Source organism: Acomys russatus, chromosome 19 (genome assembly GCF_903995435.1).
Source record: "Acomys russatus chromosome 19, mAcoRus1.1, whole genome shotgun sequence".
NCBI lineage: Eukaryota > Metazoa > Chordata > Mammalia > Rodentia > Muridae > Acomys > Acomys russatus.
This window is the reverse complement of record NC_067155.1, coordinates 53,420,247-53,443,812: the sequence shown is the minus strand read 5'-3', so window position 1 is coordinate 53,443,812 and position 23,566 is coordinate 53,420,247. Positions and strand designations below refer to the sequence as shown.

At 49.1% G+C, this 23,566-nt stretch overlaps 1 protein-coding gene across 11 annotated transcripts in view; it reads right to left on the bottom strand.

Moving 5' to 3' along the window:
- The window catches only part of Kdm2b (lysine demethylase 2B), a 123,231-nt gene that overhangs the window by 41,181 nt on the left and 58,484 nt on the right, over positions 1-23,566 (bottom strand). For all 11 annotated transcript variants that reach the window (XM_051161514.1, XM_051161512.1, XM_051161513.1 and 8 more), the window contains one exon: positions 14,369-14,455. In XM_051161514.1, coding sequence (XP_051017471.1) covers positions 14,369-14,455 — 87 coding nt within the window. The remainder of the gene's footprint in view (positions 1-14,368; positions 14,456-23,566) is intronic.

The window sequence follows — 23,566 nt, the reverse complement described above, 5'->3', positions numbered from 1 at the left end:
GGTGCGTCACCGTGCCAGGCTGGTTCCTTCTCTTGATGAGTGGTCTTTGAGCAGGTCGCCAGGAGAGAGGCAAGAAAACACAGGACAGGGAAGTCAGTTAACTCACCATAGGACCTGAGACAGTTGGTGAGTAGATCAAAGAGACAAAACTAAGTGGCTAAAATTTTATCCTCAGGAAATTTCTGGAAAGTTTTGCTACTGAATTATTTCCCAGGCTCTTAGTGTCTGGGGAATAAACTTGGTTCCACCAAAAACAAAATGGATGAACCAGGCATGGTGACACACTCCTTGAATGCCACCACTTGGGATGAAGAGGCAAGCAGGCCTCTGTGAGTTCAAGGATAGCCTCGGCTACATAGTGAGTTCTAGGCCAGGCAGGATTACAGGGAGACCTTGTCTCAATATAAAATAAAATACCCAAGAGTGGGACTGGAGAGATGGCTCAGAGGTTAGGAGCACTGGCTGCTCTTCCAAAGGTTCCAAGTTCAATTCCCAGCAACCACATGAGTGGCTCACAACCATCTGTAATGAGATATGGTGCCTTCTTGTGGCAGGCAGACACACATGGGGGCAGAATACTGTATGAATAAATTAATAATAATAATAATAATAATAATAATAATAATAATAATAATAATAATAATAAAGAGTACTGGCTGCTCTTCCAGAGGACCCGTAGTTCTCAATTCCCAGTACCCACAATGGCAGCTCACAATTATCTGTAACTCTAATTCCAGGGGATCCAACACTTTCACACAGGCATACATACAGGCAAAATACCAATGAAATAAAAATAAAATTGTATTTAGAAAACAAACACACACACAAAACAAACAAACACACAAACAAAAACACCCAAGAGTAGTGAGTCCTTAATCCTGGCACTTGGAGGGTAGAGGCAGGCAGATCCCTGTGAGTTCGAGGCCACCAAGGTCTACTTAGTGAGCTCTAGGACAGCCAGGGAATATACAGGGAGACACTATCCCAAAAAACAAAAACCAAAAACCAAAAAAGCAAATAAAATAGATGAGGGGAAAATGAAGACAATCTCTAGTGTCAAAAGGCTAGTAGGGGCAGAGGTCAGAGGGCTGCTCTAAGTCTGAGGCCAGTCTGGCCTATACTACTGAGTGAGACTCACTGTATTAACACAAACCCAGCTAGCCCCAGGGCAGGCATAAACACAGTGGACAAAGATGTAGATCATAACGTCAAAGCCCAGTGTTGGGGTTAAAATGGGGGGGGGGGTGGCCACGCAACCTTGGTAGGAAAGGCTATGGAAGGCAGCGTGGCCTTCAACGGCTATGGTCAGTCAACAGCAATGGCCCCACGGGGAGAAAGCTGGGTAAAGGCATCCCTAGCTTGGCCCTTCCACCTCCTTCCCATTTCCGATGGATGCTTCCAAGGCACCGAGCCTATTAACAGACCTAAGGACCGGGGAGCCCTCTGCTGCCGCCTAGAAAGGATGGAGAAAGACCTGGAGGTACGACTAGAGCCTGTAGCTCAGGGAACACTCCGTGGAGCGAGACTGGGTGGACTGCGGAGATCTGTACACGGGGAAGAGGCAAAGACAGAGGCAGGCAGCAAGGAGGGACACGGCTCTACTGCAGCGCAGAGGAAGGAAGGCGGGCCCAGCAGGAGCTTCTAAAGACTTAGCTACAGGCAGAGCCTCGGGCCACCAGAAGTGCTGTCACTTAAACCCCAGCTCTGTTACTGCGCCTCTGACAAACTAACAAGGAAGCAGAGTGGAGAAAGTTGAGTAAGAAAAAGATGGGAGCCTAGAGGGATCAAACCTAGAAGCAAACGGGCACACCAAGGATGCTGGAAACCGTGACGGTCCAGTGTTCAGGGAGAAGGCAGGAACAAGGGCATGGGCCCCAGGTCCTCCTGCCTTAGTAAATGGAACACCTGGTAGAGAGCTCTGACATTTCTCTTTGCCCCCAAAAACACAAAAGCAACCCCTGAGGTCCCCATGCTGCTTGCCCCCTTGAGAACACGCCTACAATCTTGTCTCTTCAATGATAACCTGGGCTTTTAGCCACGCCTTCCTTTAGCAGCTTGCTCCCTGCTGCCTCGACTTCTGAACTAGTCTCAGCCTCAAAGAAGTTTGATTGAGGAGTTGTTGCGGGGGGGGGGGGGGGGGGGGGTAGGAGGAGGAAATAGGTTGTCACGGTGCAGGGTCTCTGTCTGTGATGACGAAGTGTCCTGGAGACGGATGGCGGTCATGGCTGCATAGCACCGTCAGTGTAAGCACTGTCGGCTGCAAACTTCAGAAGAGTCAGAATGAAGTGACACAGAAGCAGGAGGGTCACAAGTCTGAAGTCGGCCTGCGCTACCACAGTAAGACCCCGCCTCAAAACACCAGGGGCCGGGGAACTACGGTGAAGCTACAGTGCCTGCTTTTCACACATGAAGCCCTGGGATCATTCCCTGGCACGCGCACACACGCAATATGCAGATGTAACACACACACACACACACACACACGCACGCACGCACGCACGCACGCACGCCGTGGGGAGGGGCACAGGGGGGAGCGTGTGGGTTTACTCATACACATGTGAAAGAAGCTGGAGGATGATCTTAGTTGTCCTTCTTCACCCCATCCATCCATCCATCCATACATCCATCCATCCATCTATCCATCTATCCATCCACCCATCCATCTATCCATCCATCCATCCATCCATCCATCCATCCATCGATCTATCTAATCTATGTATTTTTTTGAGACAGGGTCTCTCAATGACCCAGAAGCTCACTGATCCAGCTAAACTAGGAACCCTCCTGTGTCTGCCTCCCCAGCGCTGGGAATGCAGGTATGAGCTGACGGTGGGAACTCGGGTGGCCATGCTCGCGTGCCAAGCCCTTTGCCCACTGAACCATCTACCCATGCCCAGGATGCTAACTTTTGGGCAACATACATTTTTATCGCAATTAATAAAACCCGTCCCTCTAACAAGAAGTCTTTTAATGACTCCCTCAGACTCTCAGCATCAAATTTAAATTCCTTCCCAACACCCCCAGCATTCACTGGCTCACCCAGACCTTGCCACTTGTCACTCCCTGGGCCCAACCTTCTTCTCGTCTTTCACCTGAGAGCGTCCAGGTCTCTTCCACCTCCCCCTAGTCAAAACCAGTCCCTCCCGCCAGCCTTACCCACAACACTTGTTCATTTTCCCACGCGGCACTAGCCCAGCTGGCTAATCATAGATTCATTTGTATCCGTTATAACCTATAAGCTCCATGAAGACAAAGGATAAACTGTTTTTCTGTACCCGGCAGCCTGCACAGGGCACATAATGACAGTCACCTGCTCCTATTCATTGTCAAACAAACAAACAAACAGGAGGAAGGAAACTGGCTTCCCCTTCCAGGGGAGAACGTGACTAGGTACCTTCCAGCCTCTCTAGTCACATCTTCCCCAATCAATCATCTGCATCTGATAAACCAATTAATTAACCAATCAACACATTCTGTTTAAAGACCCCTTAGTTAATATGTACGGCTGACTCATTACCACCGAGTCCATGGCCCGAAGGAAGCTCACGTGACACACATTTTCTCTGCATGCCGTAACCGGTGCTCCAGCACTGTGCTTGGGGGCAGCTTAAACAACAAAGGGACACTCGCTTCCTTCTTGAGAGTTAAGCCCCCCCGCCAAGACCTCGCTTGGGAACAGCCGTGGCAAGTGGCTCCAAAGGTTTTTGTTTTCCTCCATGCTGTTCATGTGCACATCTGCAGAGGACCATACTAATATAGTTCTGGGAGGCTACAAAATAAGTTGATAAAAGACAAATTCCACAAATACAAAAGTCCATAAATAAAGCTTGGATGAACTTGAAAATAAGTCCCAATGTTTGTTTAACCCAATAGGATAGTCATAGGTCGAACATTTAACCTAACCTACACTACCCAACAGGTGAAACTACACACACACACAGAAACATGGACACACACACACACACACACACACACACACACACACACACACACACACTTATCTGACCTGCATATACCCCAGTAGCAAGCATCAGAGCAGCTGTGATGGGGTTCTTGCTACCAAGGCTCACCAGAAAGTACAAACTAAGTAAGTGCATGTGTAGCCAGAGCCTGTGCATCTGGTTAGACACCTGGGTTCTCACTCTCCTAACTCTTGGAACTCAAACACCTCCAAAACCCCCATGCTTCAAGGATCTATTCCCAGCTTGGCACTAGAAGTGGGAGGTGACTGGAACTTTAAAAGCTCAGTGGCTCAGTGGTTGGGAGCACTGACTGTTCTTCAGGAGAATCCGGGTTCAATTCCAAGCACCCACATGGCAGCTAATAACCGTCTTTAACTCCAAAATCTGACACCCACAGACATACAATGCACATAAAATAAAAAATAAATTATTTTAAAAAATTTTAAAAGCTAAGGCCTAAACCAGGCATGGTGGCATCATAGCATTCAATAACTGGTGCAAAAGGATTGTTATGAGTTCAAAGTCAGCCGGGGCTCTAATAGCGAGTATCAGACCCGTCAGGACAGCACACAGGAAAGCCAGGTCTCAAAAAGAGGGGTGTGGTGCTGCTGGAGACAGCTGGCCCAGGTTCAATTTCAAGCACCCACGTGATGGCTCACAGTGGGCTCTAACTCCAATTTCAGGGGGTACAGCACCCTCTTCTGACCACTGCTGGTACTGCACACACACGGTGCATAGACATACATGCTGGCATAACGCAAATAAAAATAAAGGTGGAAAACAAGAACTAAATGAGAGTTCAAGGATAGCCTGGGCTACATGCCCAAGAAGCCCATCCTCTGTGTAACTTGATAAAGAAAGGTATTATGTGGGACCGGGACAGAGAGGCTTTGGGGTGGGCTACGGTCCTTGAATGACAGGATAAACAGCTGTCTTCAGCAATTAAGGGATACCCTAATTCATGGCCACCCCAAAAGCATCAGGGACAGCGGCCAACAGTAGATGGATACAGCAATAAGTCAGTACAGGTAAAAAGGACTAAGCTGGGTCCTGGGGTTATCCGTCCAAGAGTACGGTGTTTATCTCGCTACTGCAAGAAAACATCCTGGGGTGGATATAGTGCCGGGCCCACATCCTGTATGACACTGTCGGGGATCTTCACCTCAGAGTGCACACAGCAAAGCCAGCTGTACCTGCTCAGGCAAGATGCGAACCTGCAAAACTGCCCCCGCTGAGGTGGAGGTCAAGCAATACATATAGCCTAAACAGAAAACATTAGAGATTATTCATCCAGCTCAGAGCCCTGTCAACAGCCCAGTACGGCCTGAGAAAGCCTCTAGCTCCTGGGAAATGGCCGGATTAGCGAGAGTTAGGCAAGGTAGCCATTCCCGGCCTCACTCCACCCCTCAGTGCTGTAACTAGTACAGACTATGGGGTCTTTTCTTGCTGTAGTAGACCTGGCTGGTGCGTGATTTGGCGGGGGGGGGGGGGGGGGGGGGGGCGGGCGGCGGCAGGTGTTTTAAGTATTCTTTTGGCTACTGGGTCCCAAGACCAATTTGTGGGACAGTCAAAGCAGACATTCAAAGTATTTCCACAAGGTTGCAGTCACAGTCCTACTATCTGTCATGGGGTTGGGGGCCTGGGACTTCACTTTGTCATTCTGCCCAGCCTCTGTGAAGTGGTTTCCTCACGCAGATGGCATAATGTTACCCTCTGAGTGGTTTTGCAGATCTAGAAATGCATCTAAGCAATCCACAGAAGGTGCAAGGGGCAACTGTAAAATATGGAGGTGGGGGGGGGGAATTAAGATCTGGTAAACACCACATGATACCGTACAGTGTTAATGACATTGGACAGACAATAGCCTGTCAGTGTCAAGGGGCCACAGGCATTTTTGGTGCTCTTAGGATACTAGCAGATAGTCACATCCCGTTTTCCCCCAAGCTGCCCATCCTCCATATAACTGGATAAGGAATGGTATTTTGTGCGGTTGGGACAACAGAAAGGCTCAAGAGGCTTTGGTGGCAGGCTAAGATCCCTGTAGGACAGGTTAAACAGCTGTGTGTCCCACTACTCCAGTGCCCCCCCCCCTTCCTGTTAGAAGTCATCTGGAGTTCAGAAGACTACAGCTGGGAGCTACGGCAAAAGCAAGCTGAGCTAACAGTTCCGGCAGGGTTTTGGTCTCGGTCATGGGAAGGGGCAGAGGTGGGTAACACACACGGCACCAGGACAGCAACTGTTGGCCGTATACAAAGCATTGCTCCAGGTGGAATCTATTGCCAGGTCTAGCCCAGGGACTGCTAAGGCCAGCTTCATAACGAAGGGCTGTATTGATGGCCTCCTGGCCAAACCCCTTTCTGGTGTAGCACAGAAGCAAACTCCACATAGGTGGCGTGCATGCATACTTGCAACAATGAGGCATGGTGTCTATAAGCCCTATGGCCAATGCCATGCAGACTGTCCTAAGACCAGCGTCCTTTAAAGCCACCGAGAATCCCCCAGGAATCGAGCCAATAACAAATCTACCTAGAAGGGATACCAGCCAACCCTGTAGATGCCTAGGGCACAGACAGTGCTAGTGGGTACAGCAAACAAGTCATTTCACAGACATTAATGTACAAAACTGGGTGGCAGACAACCAGGTGGGTGCTTACAAACCAAGTGGGGCTGAGTTAACTGAAAGGGGCGGGGGGGGGGAGGGGCGGGAGCCAGGTGTGGTGGCACACGCCTTTCATCCTAGCACTCGGGAGGCAGAGGGAGGCAGATCGCTGTGAGTTCGAGACCAGCCTGGCCTACAAAGTGAGTCCAGGATAGCCAAGAGAAACCCTGTCTCAAAACAACAACAACAAAAACACAAAACAAAAAACGAAAAGGGGGAAAAATAGGTTACTAAACAACAGCTACAAAAACCACACACACACACACACACACACACACAAAACAAAAAACGAAAAGGGGGAAAAATAGGTTACTAAACAACAGCTAAAAAGTTGAAATCCAAATGTACCCTACACATGGGTGGGAACAGACGCACCCTGAGGCTATAAGGTTACTGGACGAAGACACCAGCACTGGTAGGGGTGGGGGCACTACCTGCCTGTGTGTAGCCAGTTGGTCAGGGAAGCCCCTGAGGCTCCACAAAGCACAAAAAAGCTATTGCTGCTGCTGTTGGTTGTATGCCAGAACCAGGCAGTAAGACCTTAGTGCTGAAGACCCCACACCCACCCTTTGACTGGAGGGCATGGAGAGATTAAGCTGGGGCTGAACTTGGAACTCCCACCCTGACCGCTGGCTGTTACAATGCCTGAGGGGCCATGCAGGCTGCTGGTAGGGAACTGCCACCAACATTCCTGCTTGGCTACGGAGCCTGCCTGCTAACACAACACTTGCCAGCCAGGGTGCGCCTTGTAGGGCTATAGCGGCTCAGCCGTCATGGGTAAGACCAACAGCCTTCCGACTGGATTTAAGACCCGCTCCACAAGATGGAGTTGAAGTCTGGTACTGTAAACCAGAGTGAAAGCCTGTGGCTGGGGAGGTCATAGGACCCAGTGGAGAAGCCACGTCTGTGGTTTTTCTAGATGGGTGTGATGTGCTTGTGAAATTGCCTTCTAAGTGTGTGTGTTTACTACCATAGGCCATTTGTCACCAGCCTCAACCACTGGTGAATAGCCTGAGAACAAGACTCTTATTGCAACACAGTGGCCTAGTTCCTAGCGATAGGTCTATAGTTCACATCCTCCAAGGTTCATGGATCATTGCGGAAGAGGGGGCAAAAAGAGTGTCAAGAGCCAGAGGAAGAAGTGGAGTGTTGCGCAACAGTCTTCTGAACGGAGGTTAGTTTCCTAAGCAAAGGTTAAAAACATTTCATCCTAGGGGCTGGAGTGATGGCTCAGTGGTTTTAGCACACTGGTTGCTCTTCCAGAAGACACCTAGGTTCAACTACCAGCACCCACACAGAGGCTCACAACCATCTGTAACTCCAGTCCCCGGGGTTTGGTCGCCCTCTTCTGGCCTCTAAGGGCACTGCATACACATGGTTCACAGGCAGGCATATGCGCAAGGAACACCCGTACACATAAAACAAAAATGAATTTTTAAAAAAAAAATTCATTGTACAGGAAGTTCCTTAAGGAGGAAGGTAAACAAGGTCAAAAATAGATAAATAAATAAATAAATAAATAGTTTCAGGAAGTCCCAGAAACTAACCAGATTCACTAGGGCCTTTTCTTGCCAAAGAAGGCGATAAAAGCTGAGAGCACCCCTCAGAAGGAAGACTCTCAGACAAGCCAAGCTGCAAGAAAGGGTCTCAGACAACAGCAGCTCCCTGTAAGGGGCAGAAAAGCATCCAAGCTGCCTGGTAGAGGTGTAGACCAACTGAGGCACCTGGAAAGGACGGTGGCTCTCCAGCCTGCTGCTCTCCCCGAAGGCAGTGGGTGTACTATGCTCCAGGTCCCCAGATTTGTCAACTGTGTCACCCATGCTGGAGTGGGCTTTGGTGGTGCAGCTGTCTTTGGGTCATTTCTGCTCCTGCTAAGTAACCCCAATAAAACTCATTGGTTCAACCAGTTAGGCTTCTGTGGTGTCCCTACTTTGGTCTGTCACAGGCTCCCTATCTGGGGTGGGTAGACATGTGTGTTGCGTCTCCCCTGGGAAAAGCTTTGTCACAGTTGCAGGGGCCAGGCAGGTCTCAATAGTAAGAACCTCCGTCAGCTGCTCCCCACCTTATTTTACACCATTTTTCTGAGACACGGTCTCTCTCACCTGGAGCTCACTGTCTTTTTACATGGCGCCTCGAGGACGAACTCGGGTTCTCACACTTGCGGGACGAGCGCTTTCCCATCTGAGTGTCTCCCGGGTCCCTCACTTGCCAGCTCAGCTCTGCAGGGCTCCTTGTCCAGGCCAGAGGCTTCTGTCAGCTACTTCCTGGCTGCACTGGGAGCCACTAGGTCCTGGCCTTGGGGTTGTTGCCTCTTTCACAAGGTGTCTCACTCCTAGGGAACTGCAAGGGGTCAGATGGCTGACACCCTTGGCCTTTGACACCCTCTCCTCAGACACTGACCTAGTGGCAGGGAGCCTGTGGTCTCGGCTGCCTGCAGGCCCCAGAGGGCACAATTCTAAGGAGATAGTTACACTCCCTGCTAAAGAGCCTGGGTAAAAAGGAAGGGGTAAAGTCAGGCGGTGGTGGCGCATGCCTTTAATCCCAGTACTTGGGAGGCAGTGGCAGGTGGATCTCCATGAGTTCGAGGCCAGCCTGGACTACAGAGTGAGTTCCAGAACAGGCAGAGCTGGCTGTTACACAGAGAAACCCTGTCTCAAAACAACAAGATATTCTATAGGCAGTATGCACAGCAACCCAGGAATCACACTGCTAGCCCGCTTTATGGATGGATAAAGTGAGGCTTAGACTTACCTGGGAGTACAGAGCTAGTCAATGCCAGAGCCAGGTGTTAGTGACCAGGGGTGTCTGACTTTGGCCCTAAAGCACATACTCCTGCTTTCGAATAATCTGGAAGTTCTCAGAAGCAGCACTCCCAGGGCTCAGGTGGAGTCTACTAAGCTTTCAATGTCAAGGGCAGGACCCAAAACAGCCCTCAGAAACACTCATTCATTCATCCAGTGTGTGTGAGAAGAGGCGGGGGGGGGGGGGGGGGGGGGGAGAGGCAGGCAGGCAGGCAGACAGACAGAGCGTATGTGTGTCAGAGGGACAATTAGCAGGAGCTCTCTCCTCCACTTCCTGGTGGTTCTGAGCATCCAACTCAGGCCGTTGGACATGGCGACAAACTCCTTTACCTGCTGAGCCATCTTACTTCTTTTGAGGCAGCAGGGATTTGCTTTGTACCTCAGGGTGGGTAGCCTTGAACTTTCTTTGGAGCCCAGGCTGGTCTTGCAACTTTTTAACAAGTTTCCCAGGTGAAGCTGATGTCTCCAGGCTAAAACAGTGGTCCTCATTAGAACACACTGCCTCTCCAGGAAGTGATAGAGCCCGGAGAAGAGGATAATACTAATGAGCCAGTGAACCCAGCAGCTTCGCCCTCTCATCAACCATAGATCATTTCCTTTCTCTGTAGCTCAAATACAAATGCAGAAAGTTCTGGGCCCTTTGACTGGAATGGTCTGGCCTTCTCAGGGGCAGGCTAAGTAAGTGCATGTCAACCTGAAAGACCCCAGACCGACTGGGCCTCCCATGTCTGAGCTATCTGCTCAAAGGCAGAGGAAGGGAAAGAGAAACCAAGTAAAACCACAGGTGACATGGGACCTGTGTCACTTCCTCTCACATCCTGCAGCCATCCTGTAAAGTCTGCATGGTGGCTGCCCTGCATGTAAGAGGCAAAGGCAAGTGGCTCTCTTAAATTCGAGGTCACCCTGGTGATGGGAGACTCGGGAGGCAGAGGCAGGCAGATCTCTGTGAGTTCGAGGCCAGCCTGGTCCACAGAGTGAGGCCCAGGATAGCCAAGGCTTCACAGAGAGACCCTGTCTTGAAAAACCAAAAAACAAACAAACAAAACGTGGGAGGCTTTAACAACTATCCTTGCGGGGGGGGGGGGGGCAGCTATGCCTCAAGCTCTTGTTCGGCTGTTTGTTCCCTTGAAGAATACTTCAGGCAAGCTCGTGGCCTGAACTGGCTGGCTGGCTGGCGAGCAGCTCAGCTTAGTAAGAAGACCAAGGTCAGAGGCAGGGATTCAAACAAGCAGAGCTCGAGGCCTTGCCTCCAAGGGTCACAGACAGGACCCCCAAATCTCACCACCTGGCTATGAAAGGAAGCAGCCAGGGTGTAGACAGATCAAAAACAAGTCCAATGTCACTTATGGAAAGAGCCAATTGGGGGGACCAGTGATGGATGGTGACTGGTAGCATCCTGGAGTTAAAGGCCGCCCGGCCAGAAAGGACCTCCCAGCTCCTAATCAGTTCCAGAAGTGGGCTTTATTCTCCAGAAAGGAGGTGGGAGATCAAAGCATTTCTTGCTGATCACCCCTGAGCGTTAATTACTGGTAGGGTAACCGGACCCTACTCCCTGCCTAGCATCCTGGTGGCCTCAGTGAGCACCTTTGATCTTTCAACCCCAGGGCACCAAGTTGGAAGGAAGCTCCACTGCAAACCTGGGAACCCAGAGACCCCGTGTGGCCCGGGCAGTCATCCCTTCCTTTCCTATTAACTTTTTAACCCTACCCGCCAGGAAATGCTTAAGCGTGGTGTGCTGCCCTCCCCCCTCCCACCCCCCAACCTCTGCCACATTTCACTGACTTCTCACAGAAACAGCACGGGCAGAAACAGGCTCACAAAACTGTGTGGCCTGAGGCAGGTGGGATGCCTCTCTGAGCCACTCACCACGGAGCATTACAGAGAGGAGGCCATCCACCGCCTAACTTGGTTGTAAGGACAAAGAAAAATCTAGAAACTCTATCTAGGTGGACAGGGGGAAGATGACATACAGAGACACAGGTGGAAGACTAGAAAAAGGGCTTTTTTTGGCTCACTTATGCTGTAATCCTGGCACTTAGGAGGCTGAGGTGCTAAGTAAGACTGCTAGGAGTTCAAGGCAGCCTAGGCTACCTACAAAGTGGGTTTTAGGAAAGCCCAGGCTACAGAGAGAGAACTTTTCTCAAAATAAAATAAAATAAAAACACTCCTAAAAACTGGTTGGAGCTGGGTGTGGTGCAGCATCTGCCCTGAACGCCACTGCTGACAACAGCTCCCAGGGCCCCTGACACTAATTCTGAGATTACAGTGGAGAGCGTCAAATTTGTCTTTTCAGAGGCCCCCATTCTGTAGACCCCTGATTCTTCCACCTCTGTAGCAGGGGTGGGGACGACATCAGAGCCCCCTGACCCAGGCCCAGGCAGCAGGTTCAGGACACAACTCCTGTCCTTTAACCCTACCCATTCTGGGGGCAGGTCTCGGGCAGATCCAGTTTTCACTCTTAAGCTTTGAGAAATTCAATAACCCCAAGTAAGGAATGTCCTGCCCAAGCAGTCCCATATGTAGATATAGGTTCTTGGTAGATAACCGAACAACGTGACAAGAGACACCAGAATTAGCACCATTTGACAGAAAAGTGAAATGAGCCACAGATGTACTTCTGAGATTTTTTTTTTTCCCTCTAGTTTTAGAGACTGAACCTTGAACTACCACTAAGCCATATCCTCAGCTGATTTTTCTGAGTCAGGCTCTTATGTAGCCCAGGCTGGCCCCAAACATACATACTGTGTGACAGAGGTTGGCTTCAAATCCCTGATCCTTCTGCCTCAACCTCCCAGATGCTGAGATAATAGGTTTATATCGCCGCCACCACCCCCTCCACACACCACACCCCCCGTTGAAACTATTATTTTGTAGCCACAATTTAAGATGTAAAAAGAAGCAAATGAGTCATGCATGTTGACATATACCGGTAATCCTACTACTTGGGAGACTGAGGCAGAGGGATCTCTATGAGTTTGAGGCCAGCCTGGACTCGAGCTCTAGGTTAGCCTGGCTTACAGAGTTAAGTCCTGCTTCAAATACACATATAAAATTCCCCTTAATAAGGTCGGGTGTGGTGGCACAGGCCTTTAATCCCAGCACCCGGGAGGCAGAAGCAGGAAGATCTCTGTGAGTCTGAGGACAACCTGGTCTACAAATGAAGTTTCAGGACAGCCAGGGGCATATGTGCAGAGGCCTTTGAGTGCCTCCCCCGGTGCAGGCACAGGGAGATGAACCAACCGCACACATTCAGGCCAAGAAAACAAGCCAGTAAGGGAAGTGGGGACGCCTGTCATTCCAGGAGGGCTACACAGAGAAACCATGACTCAAAAAATCAAAACCAACCAACCAAACAAACCCAAAGCCCATATAATCCACCCAGTTAAACTGATATCTCTGAAAACTTGTCATTTCAACTAAGGTTGCCAGATTTATCAACTAAAAATACCGTGTGCCTAAATTAAACTTCAGATGAGCACAATACATCTCATGGAACACAAGGGACACACCTATACAAAGAATTTATTAGTTATTCGTGTAACATTCAAGTTTTACTGGGCTTTTATTTTGTATCATCAGGCGACACTAATTTTGATAATATGGAAATTAATAAAGTAGCTTATAGTTTTTCTTGTGCTGTCTCTGAAATCTGCTGTATATTTTACACATGCAGCACTTTCAAAAGTCACATTGCAAATGCAAAGTACTACAAATGGGTAGCTGTCACTGTTGACAGTGCCTATGGGTTTGGAAAGTTCTTTTTAGTGTCATTTATAATAGAAGGGGGAAAAAAGCCAAAAATTAACAAAACACTCAATGGCAATACTTAATATTTTTTGGAGGTGAAATCCAGGACTTCATGCATGCTAGGCAGGAACTCTACCCCTGAGCTGTACCCTGAGCTGGGATAACTCTTCCTTTTTTCCTTTTGGCTTGCAGTTGGGGATCTACTCCTAACACAGGGCCCTTCTTATAAACCCTACCCCCCAAAATGTTCTGCAACCAAGCAAAATCTCGAGTGCTTAATTTATTGAGATAGTGCCACTGTGGAGCCTGAGCTAGCCTTTGAACTAGCCATGTAGCCTAGGCTGGATTCAAACTCTTGCCTCAACCCCTTGAGTGCTGGGGGTGTGTGCCACCATGCGCAACAGTGGCTACCGTGTAGAACAGCTGTCAAACGACCCTTTCACAGGGTCGCCTGAGACCATCCTGCGTTATCACACATTTACACTAGGACTCCTAACAGTAGCAAAATCACAGCTATGAAGTGGCAATGAAAATAATATTATGTTTGTGGGGGGAGGTGTCGCCGCAGCCTGAGGAGCTCTATTAAGGGGCTGCAGCGGTAGGAAGGCTGAGAAGCACCGCTGCAGAGGGTGCTCGCCATGTGCCAGCCCTGGTTCTGAAAGCTGTGTGTGCATGATCACACCGAGTCCTCAGAACTGCTCCAGGTGCTGGTTGAAGCAAATGAGGAAACACACGCAGGTTGTGCATCTCAACGGTGATACGGGCACCAGCGGAGGCGTGCGCGGCGGCTAGAGGTCTTCCCGCCTGCCCCACAAGCCCTGTATCTGCTAACTCATCTCCCAGCCCCAGTTTAGACTTTTTACGTTGAAAGCTGATTAGTTTTATGAAGAGAAAGAAGTTACTCTGAAAGGGAGGGAAACAGTCCGTGGAGGGGGAGGGAGGGAACAAAGTGAAAGATGAGGGAAATTTGAGACACACCATCTAATGACAGAGCGAATCTCAAGGCGACAGTGCATAGCTGGCCACCGGAGGCCACTGCTTGCAGTTTGCGTAGCTAGCCAATGGCAGCCCTTTAAAAAGGAGAGCATTAAAGCCATTCATGCCAAGTGGGGTGCCCTTGCCCAGGACTCACGTCCCATAGGATGGGTAGAAGGCAATGAGAAGTGGCCTCCCACCCGTGAGCAATCTGTGTGTCTTACCTTTGGAGTCTTCTTTGGCCAACTGACCACAGGGACCCCGGTGATGGCCAGGCTGGCATCATCATCCACGTGTTCCTTCAGGACATTCTGTGGCCAAACAAAGGATCCATATTAACTGAGGGAAGATCTGAAATGAAGGCAAACGTAATGCCTCAACTGACCGCAAGCCCTCCAAATAAAATCACTGTCTGCCGCCATCTACCACTCAGTAGAAGCCAAGTAACCTGGGTTTCCTAAGGACTCACAGTATACAATATCCATCTTTAAAAACAAAAAACAAAAAACGGTTTGAGACCTGATTTCACTTTTGTAGCTCTGGCTGGCCTAAAACCTACAGAGATCCAGGCGCTTACAATATCACGCACCATTTACCATGTACTTACCAGCTACTGATGCCACTTATGACTCTAGACACTTGTCCAGAGCAAAACACACACACACACACACACACAGCATTTACAGGCTTTTATACATGAAAAAAAAATCACGGTCAAGGTTCAGTAGAGGTGAGTGACAAGTCTATAGGTCTGAGCCCTTAAACACAGCTTTCTGTCTTTATTTATTTTTAAAGATTTATTTATTTATTTATTTATTTATTATTTTATACAGTATTCTGCCTGCATGTACACCTGCACACCAGAAGAGGGCATCAGATCACATTATAGAGAGTTGTGAGCCACCATGTGGTTGCCGGGAATTGAACTCAGGACCTTTGAAAGAGCAGGCAGTGCTCTTAACCACTGAGCCACCTCTCCAGCCCCTGTCTTTATTTCTTAACGTCCTCCAGACACAGCCGGGTGTGGAGAAGTTCAGAGGTCTAGTCTGGTCTTCCTTGGTAGTACCACTCCCCAGCCTTTACACCTTTCTAAACCTTGGTCCCCCAAAATGTTAAGTGAGAGGTAACTCAGTGGAGTGCTTCGTGCACAGTCTCCATGCAAAAAGCCGGGATCTGGTCAGAGTCCGTGTCATCCCTTAGGAACCTGCAAACTGCTCACAAAGCAACGGACTCAGTGTGGTAGGCTGCCATCTCAACCTAATACACTCAATACAACTGATTTTTCTGCCAACATTTTGCCAGATGGCCAAGCGTTCCTCCAGTGACATTTAAGAACACAGCCAGTCACAGAGGAGCATTTAATGGGAAGATCAGAAGAGCACAGAAGATGAATGTAGGCGACGATTATTTTAGTTTTTAAAAGATATGTAGAGGGGCTGGAGTGATGGCTCAGAGGTTAAGAGCACTGTCTGGTCTTCCAGAGGTCCTGAGTTCAATTCCCAGAAACCACATGGTGGCTCACAACCATCTATGGTGAGATCTAGTGCCCTCTTCTGGTGCACAAACATACATGCAGACAAAAACACTGTGTATACAATAAATAAGTAAATCTTTTTTAAAAAATGTATTTAGTGTATGTATTGCGTGTGTGTGTGTGTATTGTGTGTGCCTGTACACACATTATTTGGAGTGCAGGGGGGGGGGTCGCGAGGCACATACGGCGATGCCACAGCATGCATGCAGGGTTCAGGGGACAGCTCTGTACAGTTAGTTCTCTCCCTCCATTTTTACACGCGCTCCAAGGATCCAGCTCAGGCTGTCAGGCTTGTGTGGCAGAGGCCTGAGCCACCTAGATGGCCCTAAGGATTACCTGGCAGGAGCCTCATCCACTTCCAACTGACTTCACTTATTGTCCTATTTTCTTGGCCATCATTTGGTTGACTGGTTTTCTGAGATGGCAGCCTCAGGCAGTTTCTCCACTCCTCACGGGAGGCAGCACTAACAGGACAGAGGTCGCCTGGGCTGCCTGGGTTCGAATCTTTGCCCTGGAACAGCCAATGTCAGTGAGCTATGACTGCTATTTATAAAATGCCGTTCATGTCTTTCTTTCTTTCTTTTTCTTTCTTTTTTTTTGGTTTCTCAAGACAGGGTTTCTCTGCGTAGACGTCAGTGTCCTGGACTTGCTTTGTAGACCAGGCTGGCCTTGAACTCACTGAGGTCTGCCTGCCTCTGCCTCCCCAAGTGCTGGGATTACAGGCATGCACCACCGCGCCTGGCTAATAAAATATCTTGATGGACTATGTTACGGTTTACATGAATAATGTCTCCCACAGGCTCATGCGTGTCAACACTCTGTCGCCAGCTAGTGGCAATTTGGGGAGATTAGAGAATGTTTTGGACATGGAGATCTACAGGGCAACAGGGTGGGGTTGGACGGCTACAGGTGAGCACGATTTCCTGCTTGAGCTCTGAGTCACCGCACCTTCCCTGTGACTATGAACTGACAAACTCAGACACTATAAACCCTTATGTTCTTTCTGCCAGGTGTTTTGTCAAACTAATAAGAAGCGTAGCTGACACCGTTGTATACCCAGAGCCCCGCACAATGGCAAACTATAGAAAGCTTCCAACCGATAAAATTCATGACATAGGGCTGGAGAGGTGGCTCAGCAAGGTAAGAGCACTGGCTGCTCTTCCAGAGGTCCTGAGTTCAATTCCCAGAAACTACATGGTGGCTCACAACCATCTATAGTGTGATCTGATGCCCTCCTCTGGTTCAAAAGCCAGCCTCGTCTTCATAGTGAGTTCTAGCAAGAATTACTTGGTGAGACCCTGTCTCAACAAACACCGCCATCTGTAGCGGGCAGTAACAAGTGACTGCAGGTGAGCGCTGACAACCACGCTTATTCAATTTCCAACTAAAAGTCTGCCGGGGCACCCTGCAATGGCGTGAGCCATGGACACCAACTCTATGATAACACGATGGAGGCGAGAGCTTCAACAGCCTAGAGGAGTTCGGGGGGCGAGTATAAAGGGTTGCCCTATTTCCACAAGCAACCAGCTCCTGCTCTGCACCAGAACTCCCAGGGTCTGTGTCATTGACTCTGTGCCAAATCATCCCCTGTCCCCAGGGTCATGTAAGGGGGTGGGCACTACAGCAAACACCCACAATAAACAAACAAATCTAAAAGATAAGAATTAATAAAACTGTTTTGTTTTTTAAAGACATGACTGTGTAGCTCCGGCTGGCCTAAAACTCTCCATGTAAACTAGGATGGCCTTGAACTCATAGATCTGCCTGCTATAGTATATACCATTTTCTACTGTGTTTTATTTTTTGTTTTCATTTTTTTCCAAGATAGGGTCTCTCTGTGTGGCTCTGGCTGTCCCGGAACACAGTCTGTAGACCAGGCTAGCCTCGATCTTAAAAGTTTTTTTTTGTTTTGTTTTGTTTTTTGTTTTTCAAGACAGGGTCTCTCTGTGTAGCCTTGGCTGTCCTAGACTCACTTTGTAGACCAGGCTGGCCTCGAACTCACAGCGATCCGCCTGCCTCTGCCTCCCAAGTGCTGGGATTAAAGGCGTGCGCCACCACCACCCGGCGATCTTAAAAGGTTTTAACTGCCTCTGACTCCTGAGTGCTGGTATTAAAGGTGTGCACTACCACTGCCTGGCGTGCCTTTTCGCTCATTCGTCCCCCGCCACCCCTACGCCCTATCCAAGGTTTCTCTGTGCAGCCTTGGCTGTCCTGAAATAGGCTCTGTAGACCAGGCTGGCCTCCAACTCACAGAGATCCGCCCGCCTCTGCCTCCCACCTTTTAATGTTTTTATTAAACAAGTTAGTTTTAAAGTGTTCCCAAGGTGCCCTTGTATGCTATACCTCACACAGTAAAGAATGCCAAGTTCCCGTCTGCTCTGCACATGGCACTCAATGGCCACCAGGAGGCGCAATGGACCTTGTCTTTCTGAGAAGTACTTTCATTTGTAAAGGCGAAGTTAGGGGAGGCAAAGCCGAATGGAATATTTTGTTGCTCAGAAACAAAAAACAAAGAACAAACAAACAACAACAAAAACCTTGTGCTGGAGGGACTGCCCATAGGATTCCTGAGGCCGTGCCTGGATGTATATATTCCGTGAGACCGCTGAGTGCAGACAGAATGAAGGCTGCGTGCCTACTCTGTCCCAGCCCCTTAAGGATTACACCACCGAACTCTGTGGCTCTGGCGAAGCCAGGGCAGGCTTCCTGCCACCATTATGCTCTTGCTGCCGGGCCGGCCCATGTGTGACCTACCAAAGGAACCAGAGACAGTGACACTAGCTGGTCAGGCCTTGGGTACCCCTTCTGCCAACTTCTCTCAAAGAATTTAATTTGTGAACAGGAGATTTGAGCTCCATCGCTCCCCAGGGTGGTATTAATCTCTGGAAGCCTCATCTGTGCAGTGCCTAAAAATACCACCACTGCCAAGGCAGTGGCTGTCCTTAGGAAAGCAGCACCAACAAGCCCAGGGCCATTGCTCTAGGGAACACCAGGTGCCAGTCTCCACCTGCACCTGAGAAAGCTCATCTGCAGTAGATTTCATTGTGAGCCTCCCCCTAAAACAACGTTTCAAGTCTTAACTCCAAACTCCAACACATGCAAATGGAAAGTTCCAGTCATATGTGGAAAAGAAGCCTCTACAAAGTAAGGTGGGCCCTAAATCCTGTGGCTACCAGGTCTGGATGTGCCTGGATATCCAACTGAGTTCTTCTCCCCTCTCTCTCTTCTCCTTTATCCTCCTGAGGTTGTCCAGGCAGGGGACACAGTACACACATTTCCTTCTGTGGTCACGCCGCCCCCACCGCCCCCACGCCGGCTGCTCACTTCCTGCCTTTTGGCGCCTCTGAAAAGGCTCTTTTGAAGTAGGCAAGAAGGCGATGGTTTTACAAAGTCATCAGGGCTGGAGGTGGAGACTTGGTGACAGAGCACGGGCTTAAGGTGCGCACACACACACACACACATACACACACACACGCGCACACACACACGCAACATGCACATTCATTACTCATATGCACACTGATAACAGATTCTACACCTCTCACCATCTCACGAGTTGGTACCACAAGAAAGGGCAGTTTTAAAAGCAGTGGGTTCCAGGGTGGAGAACTCAAAGTCCCCAACACAGAAAAAGGTTCTGCTCGCCCTCCGTAAGCTCTCAGACCTTACCAGAAACAAAACTGTTTTCATTCCAAGGCGTCTGGAATAATACAATATCAACTCCAGCTTACAGAGGACCTCAAGGCCCTGCTAGGGCTTTACACATGTCAGCCACGACACAGATCCTGCCTCCTCTTTTTTCACGGCTTCTCCAAAAACATCAGTTTTCACCATGGACTGTACATGGACTGCGAACTGACACCACAGCTGCCCTCAAAGGCAAGCAACATCCGTTTAGAGAATACACTCTTAATTCAGGATTGACATCCATTTGGGCAGTGCCCCTTTTTTGTTGTTGTTGTTGTTGTTGTTTGTTTTTTGAGACAGGGTTTCTCTGTGTAGCCCTGGCTGTCCTGTGCTCACTTTATAGACCAGGCTGGCCTCGAACTCACAGAGATCCACCAGCCTCTGCCTCCCAAGTGCTGGAAAGTACACTCTTAGTATGTTGGACTTTCTTCCCTCTTATGTTTGGAGCTTAATGTCAGAAAAATACAACTGATCTCTATTTGGCTGGGCAGTGGTGGCCCACACCTTTAATCCCAGCACTCGGGAGGCAGAGGCAGGCGGAGGGCCAGGCACATCTACAAAGTGAGCCTAGGACAGTCAAGGCTACACAGAGAGACCCTGTCTTGAAAAACTTAAAAAGAAAAAAAAAAAAAAAAAACCAGATTCTGACAAGATGGAGCTACATATAGACTGGGCTGTCGAGTGAGACTGTGGAGGGAGAGGGACAGGGGGTGAGGAAGGGTGTGGGAGGGAAAGGGGGAGGGAGAGCCACTGACATCCATCTTAACCATGGGTCCAGATGAGAATGAGACAACTATAAGCCAAGCAATGCCAAGGCCTGCTAGCAGCCATGAGAAGAGGGAGGAGCCAAGGACAGGCATTTCCCTAGGGCCCTCAGTGTGGGTATGGCTGTGTAGACATCTTGCTTTCAGACTTGCCGTCTCCAGACCCAGAAAGCAACTGAACCCACAGTGCCCTGCGACATCAGTCCTAGGAAACAAATGCAGATGGTAACTGTCCCCCCACCCTCAAGAATGGAAGAGAGGTGAGAGAGAGAAAAGAGGAAAAGATCCTGGGACCACAGGGGATGGCCAAAGCCAGTCTCGGCCCTCAAAAGTAAGTTTATGGCACAGTTCCCTCCATGGTACTATTTCAGCTTTTTCTACCCCCACCTTCAGTTTTACAGACAGGGTTTCTCTGTGTAGCCCTGGCTGTTCTGCTCACTTCGTAGACCAGACTGGCCTTGAACTCAGAGATCCACCTGCCTCTGCCTCCCCAAGTGCTGGGGTTAAAGGTATGTGCCACCATGCCCAGATTATCTTAGCTTATCTATCTATCTATCTATCTATCTATCTCTATTATTTTTAAATATGTATTTATTATGTATACAGTATTGTGCCTGCACGTACACTTGCAGGCCAGAAGAGGGCACCAGATCTCATTATAGATGGTTGTGAGCCACCATGTGGTTGCTGGGAATTGAACTCAGGACCTCTGGAAGAGCAGCCAGTGCTCTTAACCTCTGAACCACCTCAGCTTTCTAAAAACTCTCAATTTTTATGACATTTATTTACTTACTAGGGAGGCATATGCAGTCGTGGCGCAAGTGTGGAGGTCAGAGGACACCTTTCCGTAGTCGGCTCTCTCCTTCCACCATGTGAGTTCCAGGTTCTGACCTCAGGCTGTGAGGTTTGGCAGTTAGGTGCCTTCACCCACTGAGCCATCTTGCCAGATCCCATTTCAGCCTTTTGTTTTTAAGGTTTACTTATTTATTAACTATGTACTTGTGTGAGCTTATATGTACTCATATATGTTTATGTGCTGTCACCTAAGAGGGGGTTTCATATCCTGTAACTGGAGGTTACAGGAGATTGTGAGCTACAGCATGGGAGCCAGGAACCAAGCCTGAGTCCTCCACAAGAGCAGCCATCCGTCCAGCAACCCCCTCTCCCCCCAATTCCAGTTTTTAAAAATATTTTAAAATGTTTATTATGTTTACTTGTTGGGGCGGGGGCCATCCCACGGTACACTTTTTAAGTTAGAGGATAGGCCCACCAGTCAAGTCAATTTTCTCCCTCTACCATGTGTGTTCCAGGGACTGCAGTTGGGTCATCAGACTTAGCAGCAAGTGCCTCTATTTGCTAAGCTACCTAACAGTCTGGGGTTTTACTTTATTTTATTGAGACAGGTTTTTTTTCTGTGTAGTCCTGGCTGTCTTGGAACTCGCTCTGTAGACCAAGATGGCCTCAGACTTACAGAGATCCACCTGCCTCTGCTTCCCGAGCACTGAGATTAAAGGCATGCGACTTCACTTGCCGCCACTACCACCGTCACCGGACCAAGATTTTATTTTTAATTATATGTGCCTTTGTGTCTCCATGTGGTATGTGCGTATGAGTTCAGGTGCCCTCAGAGGCCAGAAGAGGGCCCTGGTTCCCCTGGAGCTGCACTTATAGGTAGGTGGTTGTGGTGATGGGGTCACCTTACATTGCTAGCCTGGAACCCAACTCTGGTCCTTTATAAGGGCATGAAGAGCTCTTAGCCACGGAGTCACCTCTCCAGCCCCGCCCACATCAGTTTTTAACGAAGCTCCTAGGTACATCAGAATCTGGTCCCCAGAAGGATAAAAAAAAAAAAAAAAAAAAAAAAAAAATGCCACGTCTAGTGTCTTTGTTCCATTTTGTTCGTGGCATTTTGAGACGACGTCTCACCACGCAGCTTTGCCTGCCTCTGTGGCCTCCCCAGTGCTGGGAACTATCTCCATTTTACACAGCACCGGAAATTACAAAGCAGAACGGCCTGGCCAAGGCCACATGGTCAGTAGCTGAAAACATAAGTCAAACCTGAACTCAAGGATCTCCTATGCCTTGATTTCCTGGGTACTGCTATCAAAGATAAGTGAGTTTAAAGAGGGACGCTTCCAGGCAGCTGGCAGAACGCCTTCACAATGTGCGGGAAACCCCGGGTTCAAATCCCTAGTGCTATGTAAACAGAGCACAGCGGCACATGCCTGTCTTCCCATACTCCTAGCCTACATAACCACTCTGAGGCTATCCTAGCCTGGCATACAGGAGGGTCTGTTTCAAAAAAATGAAAGTAAAACAAAAGCTACATCCGAAGACACCCGGCATTGGCTTTCTGCGGTGCTGGGAATGACTCTCTTAGACTTTATTTTTTTCTTAGACTTTTATAGAACCCTGGGATCTCTTTTTTCACCAGCCCAACGAAGAAGGCTGTCACTGAGCTTGAACCTAAATAAAAACCCAGCCAGGAGAGCCACAGTGGGGCTGTCCTCAGCACGTAGCACAAGGATCACAGCAGTAGACCCGGACTCTGCACTCTACCTATGCCTGCACCTTGACAGGCCTTACCAGCAAGCGAATCCAGCCTCAGAGGGCAGGAGTCCACTCTTAGACCTAGGAAGAAATCTGGTCAGGAACCAAGGGCATACAACACACGGTGGTGGCGCACGCTTTTAATCCCGGCACTCGGGAGGCAGAGGCAGGTGGATCGTTGTGAGTTGGAGCACAGCCTGGTCTACAGAGTGAGTCCAAGATAGCCTGGTCTACAGTGTGAGTCTAGGACAGCCAGGGCTATACAGAGAAATATTGTCTTGAAAAACATATGGCATGTTTAACCTGTTTACAATATTTTGGGAGCTAATATTGAGTACTACTACTTGTGATTGATAAAAAATTAAAAAAAAAAAACAGCCCAGGCAGCAGTGGCCCATGCCTTTAATCCCAACACTCAGGGAGGCAGAGGCAGGTGGATCTCTGAGTTCCAGGCCAGCCCAGTCTACAGCCAGAGCAATACAGAGAAACCCTGTCTCAAAAAAAAAAAAAAAAAAGGCAAAACAAAAACCTAATAAAATCCAATTGATTAAAATCATTTTCATTTTACAGGTGCTCATGAGGAAAAAGTAGTCACATGACAGAACCCTAAGGTGTCTGTTAGGAGATCAAACTACAAAAATGCCCAGCAAAAAGGGGACATGGGGAAGGAGGCAGAGAACCCACCCAGCATGGGCAAGAACCCTGCGTTCTGTCTGGTTCCACGGATGACAGAATCTGACTAGCAAGGTGTGCCTGCACCTGTGATTTCTGTTCAATGGTCCCCTATACCAGAGGTGACTGTCTGGCCACACGGTGGCAGTCAGGCCACATGACCTGAACCCCAGTGTTTCCACACATTCCCAACCCCTACCACCCTACCGCTCCCA